Here is a 19,536-nt window from a genome sequence, read left to right as displayed (position 1 = left end):
ACACTATGGGTTCTGGAACCAAGGAAACACATGGGGTATCGGTTCTTCCAAGTAACGGCTTCAGGACCGGGTAAGAAAGATACTCGTGAACGAGATCTCGATTCAATTTCACTTTTGTAGATTGTGAAAACGTGGAGATTTTTGCAGGGGACATCGTTGGTTTGTATGCTGCCGCTGGATGCAGTGCGAAGTTCCCAGATCGGGACTGGGATAGTGACCAAGTCGAGTCAGTACATCTGTCACCGTAGCCTTTGAGGACTGTCAAGAGGACTTCAATGTTGAAACCGACTCGCTGTACAACCTGCTGACGGTTAGCCAACAATGTCACCTACAAGCGGATGACACGGTGAGGAGCTTTTAAAGGCTGCTAAACGTTGCAAAACAACCAAATTAGTAAATCCTTGTCACAATCAGTTTCATTGATTGATTCTTGGTCTTGCAGTGCGTTGAATCCTTTGAACGGGTACAGCAACAGGACCAGCTCAAACTTGATAAATGTTCTGTTTGGTTATTCAGAACGGCCGGATCCCATGTCACAGACAGGTAGCAGTCAACTATTCCATTTAATGAATGTGATTTTGATTTCCCCTTACCCATAGCGTACCTAAGCATGAGGCATTTGTGTCCCTCCTTTTCAATGATCTGGGCTTCTTCAACCAGGATCATGGATGATCCCTAGAGAGGAAGTCCGTGTCTTTGCTCTGTCCTAGAGGGACGGGCTGTGATTCCACGGCCGCGCCTGGCATCTGGGAAAACCACCACTGTGGTTGAGGTCATTCTACCAGGCTGTTAAACAAGGGGAACAAGGTGAGAATACGCTAAACTGGCGTGTGTGTGTGTGTGTGTGTGTGTGTGTGTGTGGTGTGTGTATATATGTATATATATATATATATATATATATATATTATATATATATATATATATATCAAGATGTTTTAACGAAGTAAAGATGCCTGAACTTCAGGGGGGAGGATAGCGTAGTGGCTAGAAGGTTGTTTAACGCCCAGCCTGAAGGTACATGGTTCGATCCCCAATCCCAGAACGAGATGCCTGCTCTTAAATGTAACGAGCAACCAATAATTAAATGAAGTTCCAGTACCTGCTGCGGTAAATGATTATCATTATTATTGATGCAATGTGGATTATTAACTCATTATTAACATAGGAATGAGAATAAAATGTATATAATATAAAAATATACTGTTTTTACTATTTTATCTGTTTGTTACGTTTGCCATTTAAGCCCAATCCCATTTCTACCCTTACCCCTTCCCCTTACCCCTCCCCCTTGTTTTGAAGGGGTAAGGGGTATAAATAGGATTGGGCCTACCCCTTACCCCTTACCCCTTACGCCTTCTCCTTACCCTTCCCCTTACCCCTTCAAAACAAGGGGGTGGGGGAAGGGTAAGGGATAGAAATGAGATTGGGCCTTAAGCTTCATTGGACGATGGCCTCTGCTGTACGTCCTGGTTCCCCAGGTCCTGTGCTGCGCCCCCTCCAACGTGGCGGTTGATAACCTGGTGGAGCGGCTGGCCCGCTGTAAGGTGAAGGTCCTCAGGCTGGGCCACCCCGCCCGGCTGCTGGAGTCCATCCAGAAACACTCTCTGGACGCCGTGCTGGCCAAGAGTGACAACACTAACATCATCTCTGATATCCGGAAGGACATGGATAAGGCTTTCGTAAGTATGCTAGAATGTTCCACACTCTAATATCATCGTCATATGCAACATTTCTAAATGTTGCATAGGCTTTTCTATTTGCTGACTCGTGTACATCCGTTTCCTCCGCTTCCAGATGGGGATGAAGAAGACGCGGAATAAAGGTGAACGTTTTAGTTTCAAACGAGAGATCGGGGAGCTGCGGAAAGAGCTCCGATCCAGGGAAGCAACGGCCATCGGTCAGGTCCTAAAAAGTGCAGACGTGGTGTTATCAACCAACACAGGTAATATCCACCGTCCTCCTCAGGCAGGCTGATGTCCGGAAGCATGACAGAGAGAAACTGAGACCAATTACGGTTTTTTTTTGTGTGTGTGTGTGTGTGTGTGTGTCCACTTGCCCAGGGGCCTCCAACGATGGGCCCCTTAGACACCTGCCGCCCGGCCACTTTGACTGGGTGGTGATAGACGAGTGTGCCCAGGCCCTCGAGAGCAGCTGCTGGATCGCTCTGCTCAACGCACGCAAATGCATCCTGGCTGGGGACTACAAGCAGCTCCCCCCCACCATCAAGTCCCAAACGTGCGATCTGGTGGTCCCTGTATTGGATTTAGTCAGATAGGATATTTTCAGGATGACGACCGTTGTCAAGTGAACCGTTGGGTTGTGCTACAATGGTTTGCTAAGCGCCTGGTCCTGATGTCTCTTGCAGCGCTGCGTCGAAGGGCCTGGCAGTCAGTCTGATGGAGAGACTGATCCAGAAGTTTGGGGCCTCCGTGGTTCGCATGCTGACGGTCCAGTACCGCATGCACCACCTCATCATGGACTGGGCCTCCAGGGAGATGTACCAGGGGCGTCTGACCGCACACAGCTCAGTGCAGGGCCACCTGCTGAAGTGAGGGCACGCTTCAAGATGGGCGCGTTGAATATCTTGTGCTGACATTCAAATATTTCATTCATCCTCTTTCTTTTTTCTGTTGCCACAGAGATCTACCAGGAATTGCATGCGTCGAGGAGACCAGCACACCCCTGCTCCTCATCGACACGGCGGGCTGTGGGCTGAGCGAGATGGAGGTCACAGAAGAACAGTCCAAGGGCAACCAAGGTCAGCTTAAGGGATGGGTTGTGAGCGTGTTGTTTTAAGCATGTCTGTGGGGTACAATAACGAACACATTCTTTTGATTGTGTTCTCAGGGGAAGTGGACCTTGTTGAACTACACATCATATGTTTGACGGAGGCTGGACTAAAACCTCAAGACATCGCCGTCATTGCTCCATACAATTTACAAGTACGTATTGTTTTATTTAAAATGATCCCGAAATATTACTATTGGTTAATAAGCAGAAACTGTTAATAAATGTGTTAGTTGTTGTAAATTCATGTATTAAAGGTTTTTAATACATGTATTAATGGGTATGGCTTATTGCCCTCACCCCACTGAAACAACCCTGTGGAATGCGTTTTTATATTTGTCATATTCTCCTTAAGGTGGATCTTCTGCGCCAGAGGCTCTCTGGACGGTATCCAGCCCTGGAGATCAAGTCTGTGGACGGCTTTCAGGGCAGAGAGAAGGAGGCTGTGGTGTTAACACTAGTCAGGTCCAACCGAAAAGGTAAGGCCTGATATAGAATACGTTCCTGTGTACATCTATCCATATCCATAAAATGGGTATTTAACACCATGATCAATGTTTTACTGACACTGTTGATTCTTTAATTCATATTAGTTTTTATTTATTATTTATGCATTAATGTTTTTATTTCTTCTTCATGTATTTTCTGTGTGCAGGTGAGGTTGGATTCCTTGCTGAGGACAGAAGGATCAACGTGGCGGTGACGCGCGCCCGGCGCCACCTGGCCGTGATCTGCGACTCCCAGACGGTTCAGAGTCACGCCTTCCTCAAGTCCCTCATCAGTCACATGACGGACCACGGCGAGGTCCGCACCGCCTTCGAGTACCTCCAGGACATCGTGCCGCTGAACTACACTCGCAGCCTGAACGACAGCAAGACCAAGTTCTCTGCTGCCTCGTCAACCAAGCAGAAGGTCAAACTTCAGGCTGCAGGCAAAGAGAACCAAAAGACCCAGACGAAGGCTGCTGGGGGCAGGGTCCCAGAAGACCCGGTGAACCAGAAGCGGCAGCCCACCAAGCCCCGCATCTTAACCGCAGAAGAGGAGCTGAAGACGCAGACCCGGTCCGCCGAGATTAGGGAGCAGGTGGAAACTTACCTAAGGGATCCTTCTCAAGAAGAACTGCGATTCCCACCGTCGCTCAACTCCCACGACCGCATGCTGGTGCACCGGATTTCCGAGGAGCTCGGGCTGGGACACGAGAGCAGAGGAGAGGGTAGAGACCGCTGCATCACCGTCTCCAGACCTCCTCCTGGGTCCGGGCCGACGCGACCAGAACCAGAAGAAGAGGAGGAGGAGGAGGAGGAGGAGGAGGAGGAGGAGGAGGAGACGGTATCGGAGCCACAAGCGGCCACCTCTTCTCAACAACCACCAGGGGATCTTAAGAGTCTGCACCTGGAGAGGATGAAGAGGGAGCAGCAGAGACGGGAGGAGGCAGCTCAGCAGAAGAGGCAGGTTCAGGCAGCGATTGGGAAGCTCCCCACGGCCAAGAAGCCTGCGAAAGGTGAGCACTGTTCGTACGATCAGATATAGTTCCCTGTTTCTGTGGAGGGATATTTCGGTTGACCTGTCCTACACCCTTTCCAGGAAAGAGCCGCACCAAAGCCGGGGTCTGTGACATTGCCGCGGCCGCGGGCGCGGAGGAGGACTTCGACACTCTGATATCGGCGGTGCTGAAGGCGGAGAGTGTGTGCAGTCTGGTCAAGTGCAAGGCCTCCGTGCGGCTGCTCGGCCAGCTCTGCCCCTACTGCAACCGACAGTTCTGTCTGGGCCACCACGTACCAGAGGTGAGACCCACCCACGCAGAACCAGGAGCATTACCAAGGACTGCTTGTTGATTGCTTTGGCACACTTTGGCACACACAAACAAGATTTGCTCAAATGTGTCTTTTGTGGAGCAATGGGCGCCATGGCCCGACGCAAGAACGTACAAACAGACCATTTAGTGAGATGCGGTCGCAGAGATTGAACTTCCAGTTTCTGAAAGTCAGTCGTTCATCTCAACCAGAACTATCCAGAGGTATAGGCACAGGACAAACATGGCAGGTTCATCCCTTTCTGAATCTGGATATTTGGTTAAGAAACAGACTTTGGGAACTACAGGGCAGTCATTAATATATGTTCAGAATGAAAAGCAAGAACACATCGCTAGCAAATACTGTAGAGTACTGGTTGGAAATGTGTGTTCTTTTAAGGTGTTATACAATGTGAGTAACTCTAGTGGGAACTTGTAGGTTCATGGCTGTGGGGACAAGGCCAAGGCCAACGCTCGCATGAGGATCAGCAGGGAAGGCGTTCTGTACGCTGGAAGTGGGAAAAAGGACACTTCTATGGATCCCAACAAGAAGGCCTATCTGCAACGTAAGCTGGACTCAAAACTCAAGGACATGGAATCTAAAAGGAAACTCAAAAGCAAAGAGAAAAGTAATTAGTTATTCTAGTTTAAAATGTCATAAAGATACATGTGAGATAAGATTTACAATATATATGATGGCAGCAGTGAACACAATCTCTGACTTTGAACACACTAGCAAACATTAACTGAAGACATTAACTACATTGCAATAAAGCAGTGGTTCTGAAACGGGGGTACTCTGGAGGACTGCAGGGGGTACTAATTTAAATAAATAAATAAATAAATAAAAGCAAACTATGTATATTTGTTTCACCCTGAGCAAGTTTTAATTTGGAAAGCTAGACAAAAGAAAATTTAGAAAATGTGATGGGATGTGATTGGTTGAAACATAATTCTGACAATAAGTAGAAAGGAGAATCTGTGAGAAAGAAAGCACATCCAGAATCAATAAAATGTTGTCGGTTTCGGGAGGAATATTTTTTTTCTACATGCTCTGACCCTCCCCTGGCGTTGTGCTTTTGAGGGGAGAAATTAGCCGATTAATTAACAGTTGCATGAAGCACAGGCCCATGTTTCTCACTAAATTGTTATTAGTTACACCCTTTTAATGTTTATGTTGACACTGCGAAATAGAACGCACATACATTATTTATGTGTTATAATAATTATTTATTATTTACTACCTGCAGGGATAACTCAGCTGAAAAAATCCCTTGACAGTGTTTCACTAGTGTAAAAAGTTTGAGAACCACGGCAATACAGGCTACTTTTGAATCCTTCTGTGCTAATTATTTACCATGGTCACCAACATTACCCATTTCAAACCATAATTTCCAAAAATGATGGACAATTGATAAAGTTTAACCTAATTTATAGGTGTTTAATTTACAGAGAAGTTGCTCCTTACTTCAAGGTTACCATTCTAATATGAGATAATTGTAACCCGGTAGTTAATTCACTCTCATCCTATGTATATGGGGCCTCTGGCCTCTACATCCATGTGAACAGGGGGACAATGACTGCGTGTCCTTTTGCTCTTGAAACATGGCTCTGTCTATCTTTAGGTGGACATTTTCAGAAGGCCTCTCAGCAACAGACAATGTGCCAAGAGGGCATTGTTGAGATCCTTTACATTCTCTGACATTTCTGTAAACAAACTGGTCAAGAGTTATGGGCCCCATTTCAGCAGGACCAGGAGGCTGAATAGGGGGGAGCATCCGACTGTGAGTGTGAAGCCATCGCTGCTGACCCTCTTACCGTCGCGGTAGGCCCCTGGTCAGTTAGAAATAGGGTCCAATCACTACTTCTGAGACTCGCAACAAACAAACAAAAAATCTTTATTCACAATAACAAATGGCATAATGGCTATTATACAGTGTATGCATATTACAGGATACATTTCTAGTTTTTGTAACTTACTTTGAAACCCACAAAGACCTTTCGACATGTGTAACAAATTATTATGCATTCTCATTTAATGGCTTATTGGCATGACAAAAGTATGTTCAACAAATGGAACAAATCCTGACCAAGATAATGATAATACGACAGTACATCTCAGAAAAATAATGAAGACGATCATTATTAAATCAACTATGAAGCATGCTGATTTAATACAAATATTTTGTATATAAATAAAAATGTCCATCCATTGTTATGCTGCATTCATCCTCTGAGAATGGAGTCTTTGAGAAACGGAGGTAGTTTTGGTTTGAAACATACATTGTTGGTTGTTCTTGCAAGCATGTTATGTTAAATGTGTATTATATAAATATCAACGCCCCAAGAAATCAGGGCAGTCATAATAAAATCAACAACTCTTAATATTTTACATCTATCCATGCTGAAATGAGCTTAATATCGACCATTCGATTATCAGACTGGATTGCATCTTACATCCATTCAAGGACTTCTAGGCGATAATAGCTTTCTGAAGAACGTCTCTGTTCTGTGAAATAAAGTCAATAAATGGTTTGGATACAGAAAATCATAACTGCCTGCAATCCCACATTGTGTTCAACATCGCAATTATGATCGTGGATGTGACACTCTTGCCATTCCCTACAAAATCCCCTGACAAAAGTTATTTGAAAATCGAAATGCAAGACCCTTTTCACAGTAGGAAATGCACAGGTGTAGCTCATTAACAAGGGGTCTGTTGGCTTTAGGTCTGCCATTGCACCAGTATAGACACAGTGATATACAATGAGCAGGCTGGTGCTGTGACAGACGTAAATAAACCGACCTGTTGTTAAAATTACCGGAACCGGAAGTTACTTTACCCTATTGACGACCTGTGAAAAGGGTCTCATATTCATTTCCAGGAAAGCTGCCAAGAAACAAAATATGACCAATCCCTCTATATTTACATAATGTGTACAGCTTCAAATACCAAAGCACCACGGTTGCTTGCTCCTGAGAATAAGTAGCTGTTCTGAAAATAATATTCCACATGCAAATAATTGGTCAGATAAGATTGTTTCCCCATATCAAGGCTGACCTTCTCAGCAATCTTTCGACACATTTCCAGATGGTCTATTCAAAAGAGATACCTTCCCATTAATAACCAGTGAATACAATATGTATGTATGTGAGTAACACAATGTGTGTTGAACTTGTTGCTTTATCATTAAGATAAGGAAAACAGCTCTGTATCCCTGCTCTGTAAAGACGTACTCGTTTTCTGTATCTGTTAAGATATTACAGTTGGTTTGACAAAACACTAGATAAATCTAACTTTTCTCAAAAAGTAACATTATATACACACGTAGGCCTATATCAAATATATATATTTTATATATATACATAAATGTAATAGTAATACTGATATTGCATGTGTTCTGCACAAAAATAAATATGATTATAAATGCAGGAGCACATTTAAGTAAACATAACAAAGACTACCCACAGATGTAGAATACAGAATAATTCTCTTTTATCCGGCAACTGTTTCATGTATGGCACACATATTATGCTTCACTTTTCCAACCAAACTATCAAATATATAGTGGCCTACTATTGAACCACATGTTTTACGGGCAGGATTCCTCTGTGTGTCCCTATGATTGTATTTGATGGTCAGCGATCAGATACAACAAGGGCTTCAATCGACCAGACCTTTTAATGTGAAATACTTTCCCTCCTAATGCCAAGTAAGCTTTGGCTCAGAGACAGGCATCTGTAAATATCCTCTAAGGACTGTTGACTCCTTAACGCTGTCCCTCAACACCGGCCCAGTTCTTGTTCAGCGTCCCGCCAGGCCGACGGGGGAACGGAGCACGTTCTCCTGATACCGGGTGAAGCGGTGTCCACATCTCCAGGCCGTCCGGACGTTGAACCACCTGCTGGGTAAGAAGAGTCTACCGTATACCCGGCTGGGGCTCTCTGTGTGTGCTTGATGTCGCGCAGACCCAACGCGTGCTTAGGGGAAGGTCCCGGCACGCGGGTCAAACAAACCCGGGCTTCATAGAGGATTGGCGGCATTTAGGGCAGCCCCGTGTCCCGTTGGTCTGCAGGCATCTGCAGGGAGGGGACACGGCCTCAGGGTTAGTGCTTACATTGGTACATTTAGCAGTTTTATCAAAAGCGATTTACAATCGAGTCTGAGGCCAGTGAAAGCCGATTATCAAAATTGTAGTTGCTACAAAGAACTCCAAAATTAACTTCAGAAAATCAGTTAGAATTGTCTCTGTAGGGCCTAAAAGATACTTAAGAGATATAACAAAGATGTGCTAAGAGGGGGCATAGCTCTAATTATTGAAATCGCCACTCCACCAATAGTTGCCCGTTGTTGGCAGAGACGGCTATGAGTCTGAATGATAACAGACGAGATGAGCGGAGCACTGACTTGAGGTGGAAGATGTGCGAGCAGGGCAGGGCCTGCAGCTGTTGGTCCCTCTCGCCGATGGACTCGCCGCACATCCCGCAGTAGAGCTCCAGCTCTTCCACGCACTGCAGCAGCTTGACCACCTGCTGCCGGAGCTGCTCGCCCTGCCCCCGGCTGCGGAACATGCCCTCGCTCAGGCAGCACACCTTCAGAGTGCACAGCTGCAGAGGGGAGGAGGGAGAGGTGGATGAGACACTCGGTGATGAGGCACAATGAGTCAACTTTGAGACTGTCTATTGTGTTTATAATTCACATTCTGTGTTTACGACTTATCTTTTGTGTGTGGTTGCATTTTTTACATTTCGAGTTCAATTCACTCCGAATACCTTGTTACCCAATTCCTCAGCCAACTCCTCAGCTCGATGCAAAGACTCCTGAGCCTGAGAGAGAGGAACAGAGATTCATTTATGTACTGGTGTGTCCTGGTGTTCACACCTCCAGATGACAGTGTATTGAAAGGATTAACGAGGCATCCTTTGGTCTGAGATGAGCGCACCTTATCCAGGTCTTTCTGCAGAAGCCAGCACTTTGCCACGCCCAGGTAGATCTGTGCTTGTCCCAGACGGTTCCCGATCTCGGTCATGATGCACATGGCCGACTCGTAGGGGGGAAAGCTTTCTGGACACGAGAAGAGAGGTGACAATAAATTGAAATAGGATTTATTATAAATGCATATAAAGTGTATATAAAGCTGTAACCGCTGAAGGTCGGCACCTAAAAGCATCGTTCAACACACAATGACGGCTTACATCAGCATCTTTCCTACAGCGGTGGATGTCAGCAAAGTTGAGCAAGCACAGAGCCTGAAGAGGGCGGTCGCCATGCTGCAGGGCGATCTTCATGGACTCCTGGAGGAAGAGGGCAGATTAAAGGCTGCTACGCATCAGGGAGCCACCTTGTAAGCAGTCCCACCTGTATAACCAAGATGCAAACTGGAGACTGGATACCAGAAGCTCAGATTATGTACCAAGTATGACACAGGAAACATGAATCAAACACAATAATCATATTTTTATAGGAAGCCTAAAAACACACATCAATGTTGACTTATGCGTTCATTTTATATACTGTATAATAATCAGATTAACAGTTTTCCTCTATTCCTTTCTATTATATCACAGAGATTTGTATTGGAGAAGACAGAAGACCCGATGCAGTTGGCCTACTGTGTTGGGACTGTGAGTACAGTACTTGGTCAGTGGTCACACATGTCCATCACTCTAATGGAAACTAAACTTGGTTTCTATCAACATTTCACCTGCTTCTGGTCCACCAATAGCCTCAGTCTTCATTTGTCATTCAGTATTGAATACCATTTTTTTTTTAATATATATTTGAAATCTTGGTGAGATGTGTACTCTGTTATATGTACACATTCTCATTTCATGATTTCAGTTCCGAGGACCCATTTGAGTACCATTTGAGTAAAGTGTGAGTCAAAACCAGACAAGAGTTAAAAGCTCAAACGCAACAAATCTTTCCCAACTTTTCTGTAGGCCTGTATCCTGTCACTATACTTACACTTCTGCACATGAAGTCATGTTTGTCACCGTGTACATACCTAGAACCCCGCCAGAAGACAAAAGCTAATCTGTTCATTAACACTTTAAAACTGGCACCTCCGCGCACATACTTCAGTCAGGGTCGGAGACACTGGTTTCAACTGTCATCTGCACCTGTCACTAGCCCACTCCGTGGTTTCTCCACAGTGCATTCCTCCACACACCCACAAAGCCAATGACATCAGTACAGTACACACTATACGCCTGAAAGCACCGGCGACCAAACGGCACACCAAGCGAACATCGTTCTTCCTTATCCACCGTTCATTAGTTTGCATTGCATTCAAAGAAAGACTGCTTCCGAAGGCACGATGGCACCGACCACGTCATGGAGACAAACGCACGCACCTCACAACACTCCATGGCGTCGGGCAGGCGGTCGAGCTTCCTGTACGCCACCGACATGTGGTACTGACTCATGGCGCGGTACTTCAGACTCCAGCCTTTGCCGTAGTCGTTGACCAGTTCGGCGGCTTTGCAGGGGAAGAACAGGGCTTTCTCGTAGTCCTGTCGGGCACACACGGGGGGGTGGGGGCTGGTGAGGAGGGAGACAACTGGAGCAACAGTGTGTACTGTGTAGTACTGCCGGCCCAGACCGTTCAGAGTCAATGACCCACGTTGAGCACTAGATCGCCCCCATGACAGTTGTGATTATTCCTGAATTTCAGATGTTTAATTTCCAGACTCTGGCATATTCTATTTTTTGTTTTCATTGAGTAATGTGATAGGAGTCCATTCTTTGAACACCATCTCATCACGCTCCCATTGAAACCAATCCTTCCCCAGGAAGCCAAGGGATTAGTTATACAAATCTCTATGCTTCTACTAAGCAGCCAATCTCTCTCAGGCAACCTGGCTTACAACACATAGTACTCCACGTTCTGATTATTCATACGCTTTGTTTTGATACCATATGATCACACACAAACCGGGGTCACATGAATACTGACTCATTCTCTGATCGGATTAAGATCTGATAATCTCTTTGATTCCATCCAATTTGTCTTGAGATCTTTGGGATGTTGAATAATCAAGCATTTAAGTGTATTTCTGCAATCAGAACCAACATAGCTGTTATATTAAAATATGTGACCAACAGGTCGAAGGGACAGGCTTTCCATCCACTGTTTACTAAACAGTTTGATGTAATGTTCAACTTTGCATATTTAGTCCTGGGGGTTAAATGCCTTCTTAACACAACTCAGAACTCAACCTGATGCCTACCTTGAGGTGAACGTAGAAGTTCCCTAGACTGCAGCACACTCTGCACTCCAGCATCTTGTCGTCGTTGTTGTGTGCATAGCGCAGGGCTTTCTCGTAGCTCTCCAGGGCCTTCTGGAACACGCTGAGACCCAGGAAAGCATTGCCCATGCTCAGGCACACCTGTCCGTTGAGCTGGAGGCTGACGGTGGTCCCCTGCATGTCCAAGCACGTTTTACAGTAGGACACGGTCTTCTGGTAGTCACAGAGCTTCTCATTGCTGCGGGCCAGGTTTAGGTAGCCCTCCGTCAGGTAGTCGGGGTCCTCCATCTCCCTGGCTGTGTCTATCTGGGCTAGGGCATACTATACAGACCAGAGGGCACAGGGTATAGGTTATTGGAGGATCATCAGGATTCTGGGACAGACTAATCCATTTTTAAAGAAATATAGGGTATTGTTCAATGCCATGACAAGAAACAGTAATTCATAACATTAACTTTATGCCACTTAAACCTGTTACGTAAAAGTCGACTTGACTGTAGGTTTTGCCTCAAAGTGAGATGTAGTATTCGTGGTCTGTAGCTTTTTTTTTTGTAGTTATTATTTAACTTACTTTCATTGGATGAAGCTAATTTTAAAAGCCATACATGGAGAGTATGATTATATAGAGAGGTTTTGAGAGTAACAAAGTAGTAACCTTTGATCTCTGCCTTTTTCGTAACCATTTACGTGTTCTTGACATGCTGCAAGGGGAGAAGTTGAACTGTATCTCCCTCGCAGAGATGATGACATATAAAATTACAGTTGCATCCCGCATCAAATAGCTACCTCATACACATTCCCACCACTGGTTGCATAACCAAAATGCCTCTGGAAACTGTATACCAGTCAATAATTCAAATTATGTGTGAAATATGAGAAATATGAGGGAGGCAACATGAAATGAAGTAGAAATATGTGTCAAAATTCTGTACACACTGATCAAATATCTCCAATATTTCCTGTTACCCCAAATTCATTGATGTTAAGCCTCTATCAAAATTAAATGTAGGACTAAAAATATGAAACAAAGTGAGGCAAAAAATACATTATTCAACAAAAGAAACATAATTTTTGCATCATGTATTGGGTGGGAACTCATACCTTAAGCATCTGTTTATATTTCCCCATTTCTGAGTGGGCGGTTATCAAACACCCCAACACACGGAATTTCCCTCCAGGATCCGAAGTCTTCTCCAAGACTTTGGTCCAGACATCTAGAGCCTTCTCTGTCTGATTGGACTGGTACAGCTTTAGGCCCTTCTCTATCTGCTGCTTGGTTTGGTCCTGGCCCATCTCTGCTACAAGATGGCTCATAAAAATATTCATCCGTTTGAGTCGCGCACTTTCAGCAGCGAGCGAGTAAATCCCTGCTGATCCCAGAAGGACTCCCAACGACCACGGCTCGAAGAGGACGGTCTGAAGGGACCGGTGCCTGGAGGCCCTCCGGGTCCGGCTCTCAGCTCCGACCGAGCCCCGATACGAAGGAAACCAGATCCACCGTGGTTAAAGAGCAACGATCTGAGAGCATTGTCGCCAATGACTTTGTGGCGACTTGTGGAGGGTTGTGCAGGGGGAAAATAACTTATTCCTCAGCCCATTCAAGGAATCCCTCCTCACTTGAAGGACTTCACGAATTCTTCCTTGGATTTCAGGCTCGAAAAAACGCCAAAGAAACACGTTTCTCCGCGGTGTGCTGCCAGCGATATCCCAGAATATCTACTCCCTCCGCACCCCATCGAGAGGAATTCTCTGCACCCCTGCAGTCCACCGCCCCTCCCCTCCCTAACCCTCCACCGGGGCAGAGCCGGCTCCACAGCAGATGGCCTTGTCACTCCAGACCATGTGTGCCTTCAGAAATTCTGCTCTGTCCTCAACTAAGCGCTCCCAAGGTCACAATAGACGCCTTCGGCAATTTCCCCACAACGATCAGCCCGAGCAGACAGGCGCACAGTGAGTGGTCAGAGCCCAGACTACATCTTCTGCTGCGAGGCGATGGTGCTGCTGGGAGATAAGTCGGGCAATGGGACTTCTTTTTTTTTGGTCCCTCTTTGAAAGATTGAGAGACTTCTTGTCTAGCCGTGCCTCAGGGTGTCTGGCTGTTCCCATTGGGGCTCCTAATGGAGGTGGATGTGGGTCTCATTACCCCCACCACCACACCACCAATGGCCACGGCGTCAGCAACTGCTGCTTAGAATAGTTCACAAAGTCCCTCATGTTACTGGTCTTGGGTTTCAGCTGCACAACCTCTTGCAACACATCAATGGGATCAGGGCTTTAGCCCCTCTAGTATAGCTTCCTCTGCTGCACGACCCCTGTTACCCTCCACGGGGATACAAATAGGCCTTTTTAGCACCTTGCTATTCACAAGATCCATGGACGCTGCCACCATAAATCTTTCAGGAGTCGTGCCTCCTGTCTGTGTGCGGCCCCAGAGACACTAGGTGCAATTTAAGGTAACCTTAATGTCTGTCCATACTGACAGAAAATATAATGGTTAACGAGTCATATTTCATACCTTGCTCATGCACCAAGGCCTTGATACAATGATTCAGCAGTGTTCAGTACTGGTCCCTTCATTGGGTCAGATTACAACATTTGTTCCAATCCAGTGGCTTTGGCCCTACCCCAGACCCGTATTTTGGATTGGTATCTTTAGAATAATTATTAGAGCCAAAATAGGGTAGGAATTATAACATAATACTCATACTACAAGAGAGGTTCCAGGTATCAAAACAAAAGGTTTTTGTTTTATCTTTAATAACTTCATTCTTCAAACTTCAAGAAATTCATGGAGATTAACAAATATTACATAAGCAGTTGCACAGAATGAAATGGATGTGGAAGAAGTACTGTAACAATATAACGCTAGGCTGCTTTTTACAATAACAAATGCAGCATTTTCTATGTTCCACATTATTTTTCATATTGAACCCATCCATTCATATACACAAAACAAGAACCCATACCCAATGGCACAGAGAGCATGACAACTGGTACGTTATTGGTTATCATTTCAAAGCAATATTTGTGTTTTTCATTCTAGAGCAAAAATGACAAGAACGGCATTGGAAGATCGAGACTGGAGAATGATGGAGTGGTACACCTAACAGCTGCACAAACATACAGCCTACTCAGTTAAAAAATATATCCACCCATGTGCTCATTTACATTTGGAACAGTCCGGATATTGGAAATGATTGTGTCCAATCATGATGTTTTATAGTTTAGCGGAACCCTAACCATGATACTTATTATCAAGCCGTCGTCCGAGTCATACAGAAAAGATGTGTGCTGCTGTCTAATTGAGCTATATTACAACATCCTCAAAACAGACAGCCAAAACATCACAATATTATCTCAAGAAAGTTGTCTAACTTGATAAATTAACTTGTACGTTCATGTAAAACAGACTAGTATTCATTTGTTTGTACCTGACATGTTCTGTAGGAGAGAGCTGCAGGACGTAGTCGAAACATGTCAAGTACGAAGATACAAAAGTCTGTTTACATGAACATACAAGTTAATCACAATATTATGAAACTGGGCCCCGTAACCCGATAACGATGCGTTTGTTGGGCAATTGCAAAGCCCCATCGCTATCCTACCAAGACGCGAGAACTGCAGGAGTTCTCTGTGCTTGCAGTGGGTGTTAACCTTCCTTAAAGATCCTGCTAGGAATGAGAACTGAGGAAGTGGAAAGCTGAAATCCTCATGATGTAACAATATCACCAACGTCTATAATTCAAGAAAAGAACATGCATGAACGATTTAGACATTTTTACATGCTTCAATCAAAATGTTTCCCCGCACATTTAAAACACCAAGATCTGTTTGCAGTGTCAGAAATGAATCTATTCTAAAATGTTATTCACAAGCGTTGTCGTTTGAAAGCATTAGACATAGAGACCAAGACTTGACTGGAGACTGCTCTATTGAGATGATAGTCCCTTAATGACAGGAAAACCCAGATATGAGGTTATCAGAGGTTGCTTGTTGCAACTCTTTGTGGGGTTTTATACCATGTTGGCTGATTTTTTTTACACCAGCACATTATTATTCCTTTACATATCTAGTCGCATTGTTGAGCATCAATGGAGTATCATCTCAAACCAGGCCGGGAGCAGTTTATTGACGTGCAGGCTCTAAACACAGTCCTTGTAATCGAGCAGCCGTGCTTATGCCATACGCTTTCATTCATTTTTTTCAAGCCAGCACAAACTGCCAGTTCGTGAGGAGAATCTTGATGCCTCTTATGACGGACACCACCGACGTAGCGGGGTTGAACTTAAGTGTGTTGGCGTCCCCTTTCTTGCACTTGTCCCTGAAGAGTATATGCTGCCGTTGCAGCTGGCCACCTTCCACAGCGACGGCACCGAGCTCCACACCTCGGGGAACCGCAGGCGCGTGAAGCTCTCCAGCAGGGGGTTGTAGCACACCAGGGAGTCCCCCTCGGCCACCACGAAGATCACGTCCATGTGGGCCGCCGCGTGCATGCAGCCGGCGAACGGCAGCATGTAGGGCTTGATCTGGCACTTGTGCGTGGCCGTGTTGAAGCACTGGATGAGGCGCGACGGCTTGGTGAAGAAGTCCATGTCGTTCTCCTCGCCGCCCAGCAGGTAGATGGTGCCCCCCAGGTTGACCCCCGCCGCCCCGGACACGGCCGTGTCCAGCTGGCTGCTCTCGGTCCACATGTTGTCCTTCGCCGTGTAGTAGATGACGGCGTTGGACAGCGTGTCCTGCAGGGTCTTCCCGCCCAGCGAGTAGATGGCGTCCTCGCCGGGCACCGACACCATGGTGTGGTGGAGGCGGTCGCGGGGCAGCGGGGCGCAGCGCTCCCAGTCCATGGTGTGCATGTTGCACTTCCACATGCGCCGCGGGATGGATCCGCCCACCACGTACAGGTCGCCGCCGTGCTTGCAGGCCGCCGTGATCTGGTGGCACAGGCTGTTCTGGCCGCTCACGCTGACGCTGTCGTCCTCGTCGCAGTGCAGCGAGACGGCCAGCGAGTGCGTCCGCGTCTCCTCCTTGCCGATCAGGTAGATGTGGACCTTCTCGCCGATCTCCTGCAGACGGAACCGGTATCACATGTTAGACGCAGACAGATTACGAAGACCTTGGGGAGAGGAACGCCCGTTAAAGGAGATCGATTTTACCTTGAGATTCTCCCGAAGAACACAAGAAAACTCCTCTCTCTCCACCTTGTTGTGGTTTATCCAGGAGTCGATCGCCACCTTTGGGTTCTGGGAGCTCGGTACACCGTCTGCAGCACAAAAAGATTGATTTCAGTTCATAAAATAGGATAAGTCAACCAAACGGGCATCAAGAGTATTCAGGCATTCCATTTACCATGAAGAATTAAGGAATACCTTTAATTATGTCCAAGAGTAGACAGAGAGGCATATTGAGGAATTCCTCAGTCTGATTCAGCTGGACCAGGTGGATCTTAGCACAGTGCTTGGCAGCAGTGTACAGTTCCTGGTCACTGTGTCTGTCTGCAAGCCACATCACCTGCAGCCGGATCACCATGAGACAGAGGCCACACAATGGTTATTTTACTAATGAACCATTTAGGGGAAGTGAACCTGGATTCATATGGTGAAGGAGCAGGTAGGAGCATCTGTCTCCAGGACTGCTACAGGTAGAATCAATTAAAGAGGATTCAAACCCTCTGTCTGGGAGTCAAACATCCAAACTGCTAGACTATCCTGCCCTCCCCTCCCAGCCAAGGCGTCAATAATGCCTAAAGCCACCAATGTGGAACCAAATCAATCACCTGTAGGCAGTTCTTGACCTCAACCGTCCGTGAGAGAAACCGGGAGCACTCCTCGAACAGAGCGGTCAACTGGTACATGTCTGCCATCTCGTAGGTGTCCTGCAGGTCCTCTACCCTCAGCTTGATGGTGCCGTGGTAGATGTAGTCCACCAGCAGCTGGAACACGGTGGCGCTGACGCCCTTCAGCTCGATGCTGCGGTTGTGGGACTCCTTGAGGTTGGAGGTGAACATGGAGCGGAAGAAGCTGCTCTGGGCGGACAGAACCAGGCGGTGCAGCTGGAACTCCTTGCCGTCCACGTTGATGGTGACGTCGGCAAACAGGCCGTCCTCCAAACAGAGGTCCATGATGCTCTTGACCACACGGCTTGAGTGAGAGCGGTCGGTGAAGGTGTACCCCAGGAAGTAGTTCTCCTCTCCCACCGAGCCCCCCACACTGAGACCACTCTCCTCAGCTGACTCCATCACGAATATTGGCCTGAGGGTTGTGAAGGTGAATAGTATTATTGTTTGTACATTCAAAAGGGACCAAGCACACACATTCTCAAAAATTTGAACTCGTCTGCTATAGTATACCAAGTCCCTATAAATCATTTGTTGTTTATGTTTTGGTGAGAGTTGACTTGGTGGAAAGTGAAGTTTAATGCATTGCGTACATGTGCATACAACCAAACAGAAAGAGAATACATGTGATTGTACAGAACTTGTTCCCCGAGTACCTGCTGCGTGCAGCTAACGGCATAGGGCTAGTGGTAGCATTCATTTAGTTAAGATAACGAACGCTGACGGCCTGTAAAATGAATTAATATGATGCCAGTCAATAGATTGTATGGTATTTAATAATTTCATATTCATAAGGAAAATGGTAGTGGTTTACACGGTGAACTATAAATAACTTATTTACCTTTTCTTCACTTCGTAGCTGTGTTCGAAATCGTTCCCTATCACGGATATAATGCACTATATAGGGTGCTCGCCATTTTGTAGTGGTGTTCGAATTCTCAGTGGTTAATTTCATGCACTATATAGTGCACTTAAATACCCAGAATTTGAGAGTACATACGATGTTCCCTACATGTTACTCCCGTATACCACAATGCAATGCGCTCGTATTTTTCCGGAGGAGAAGAAGAAGTTGAATAACCGCGAAAACGAATACATTTAATGAGGGAGTCTCCGGCTTTCGTTTAGAAATGTCAGCAATTTATTTGGGATTTAACAAAGAAAATGTAACATTCAAAAATTAATTAAAAAAAACTTGAAGGAAATGTAACATTCAACATCAATACAACCTCCAGCTTTCCTCGTGAGAGTCCGGTTTGTTTACATGATGTGGGCGCATCTGTCTGCTCACACAAATACCCGGCGCATTTACTGAGGCAAATGACGTTTAGAAATGTTCAGATAGTTTCCGAATTCTCGTTTGTTCGTTCCCCATATAGTGCACTATGTCATGAAAACTATATAGGCAATAGTGAGTGAGTGAATAGGGAACGATTTCGAACACAGCTCTATCATTCGTGGATATTTTGAACTTTTACCCGGAAGTAAATCGAGTCGCTGCGATGACTTCTGGCGCCATCTGGTGGTGGAGTCCCCTTTACCTCATGCTTTACCTCCGTTTGACTTCTAGCGCCATCTGGTGGTGGAGGCTTCTTACTACAGTTTGACTTCTGGCACCATCTGGTGGCAGAGTCCCCTTACTGTAGTCTGGATTTTAGTTTGGCCTGGGAAGGGAAAGAGTCATGTAATTCATTATGGGCTCCAAGATGAGGCTCTCAAAAGTAGTTAATACAGTCATTGCGCTCATTCTGTTTTTATAGAAGTCAATGCCATGAGGGAATTTAGGTGGGCAACATTTTACAATCTGACATTCTAGACAGTGAAATATCGATGAACTTCACAGTAGACCTACCCTAGCATGTTAAACAGAAGC

General features: G+C 45.8%; 3 protein-coding genes across 3 annotated transcripts; 1 reads left to right on the top strand and 2 right to left on the bottom strand.

The window, feature by feature from the left end:
• Positions 1-5: 5 nt before the first annotated feature.
• On the top strand, positions 6-5,635 carry LOC130389777 (DNA-binding protein SMUBP-2-like). Its single transcript, XM_056599714.1, has 11 exons — positions 6-70; positions 1,436-1,679; positions 1,795-1,942; positions 2,061-2,235; positions 2,366-2,548; positions 2,640-2,758; positions 2,848-2,942; positions 3,143-3,266; positions 3,443-4,288; positions 4,372-4,571; positions 5,019-5,635. The coding sequence occupies exons 1-11, from the start codon at positions 6-8 to the stop codon at positions 5,214-5,216; spliced, it is 2,397 nt and encodes a 798-aa protein (XP_056455689.1). The 3' UTR covers positions 5,217-5,635.
• Positions 5,636-8,011: 2,376 nt separating this feature from the next.
• On the bottom strand, positions 8,012-13,599 carry LOC130389651 (43 kDa receptor-associated protein of the synapse-like). Its single transcript, XM_056599525.1, has 8 exons — positions 12,932-13,599; positions 11,813-12,151; positions 10,937-11,095; positions 9,769-9,874; positions 9,523-9,644; positions 9,353-9,406; positions 8,988-9,187; positions 8,012-8,659 (listed from the first exon to the last, which is right to left on the bottom strand). Exons 1-8 carry the CDS (start codon positions 13,154-13,156, stop codon positions 8,587-8,589), a joined length of 1,278 nt encoding a protein of 425 aa, XP_056455500.1. The 5' UTR covers positions 13,157-13,599; the 3' UTR covers positions 8,012-8,586.
• Positions 13,600-14,550: 951 nt separating this feature from the next.
• LOC130389441 (kelch repeat and BTB domain-containing protein 4-like) lies at positions 14,551-19,200 on the bottom strand. The gene is given in 6 exon segments (XM_056599227.1): positions 14,551-16,158; positions 16,161-16,893; positions 16,984-17,090; positions 17,197-17,338; positions 17,604-18,078; positions 19,142-19,200. Coding segments are annotated over 6 exon segments (1,623 nt in total). The 5' UTR covers positions 19,183-19,200; the 3' UTR covers positions 14,551-16,033.
• Positions 19,201-19,536: the final 336 nt, after the last annotated feature.

The sequence above is a fragment of the Gadus chalcogrammus genome, chromosome 9, assembly GCF_026213295.1.
Source record: "Gadus chalcogrammus isolate NIFS_2021 chromosome 9, NIFS_Gcha_1.0, whole genome shotgun sequence".
In the NCBI taxonomy this organism is placed as follows: domain Eukaryota; kingdom Metazoa; phylum Chordata; class Actinopteri; order Gadiformes; family Gadidae; genus Gadus; species Gadus chalcogrammus.
Note: the sequence above shows the minus strand (reverse complement) of the source record. Positions and strands in the feature narration are given on the sequence as shown.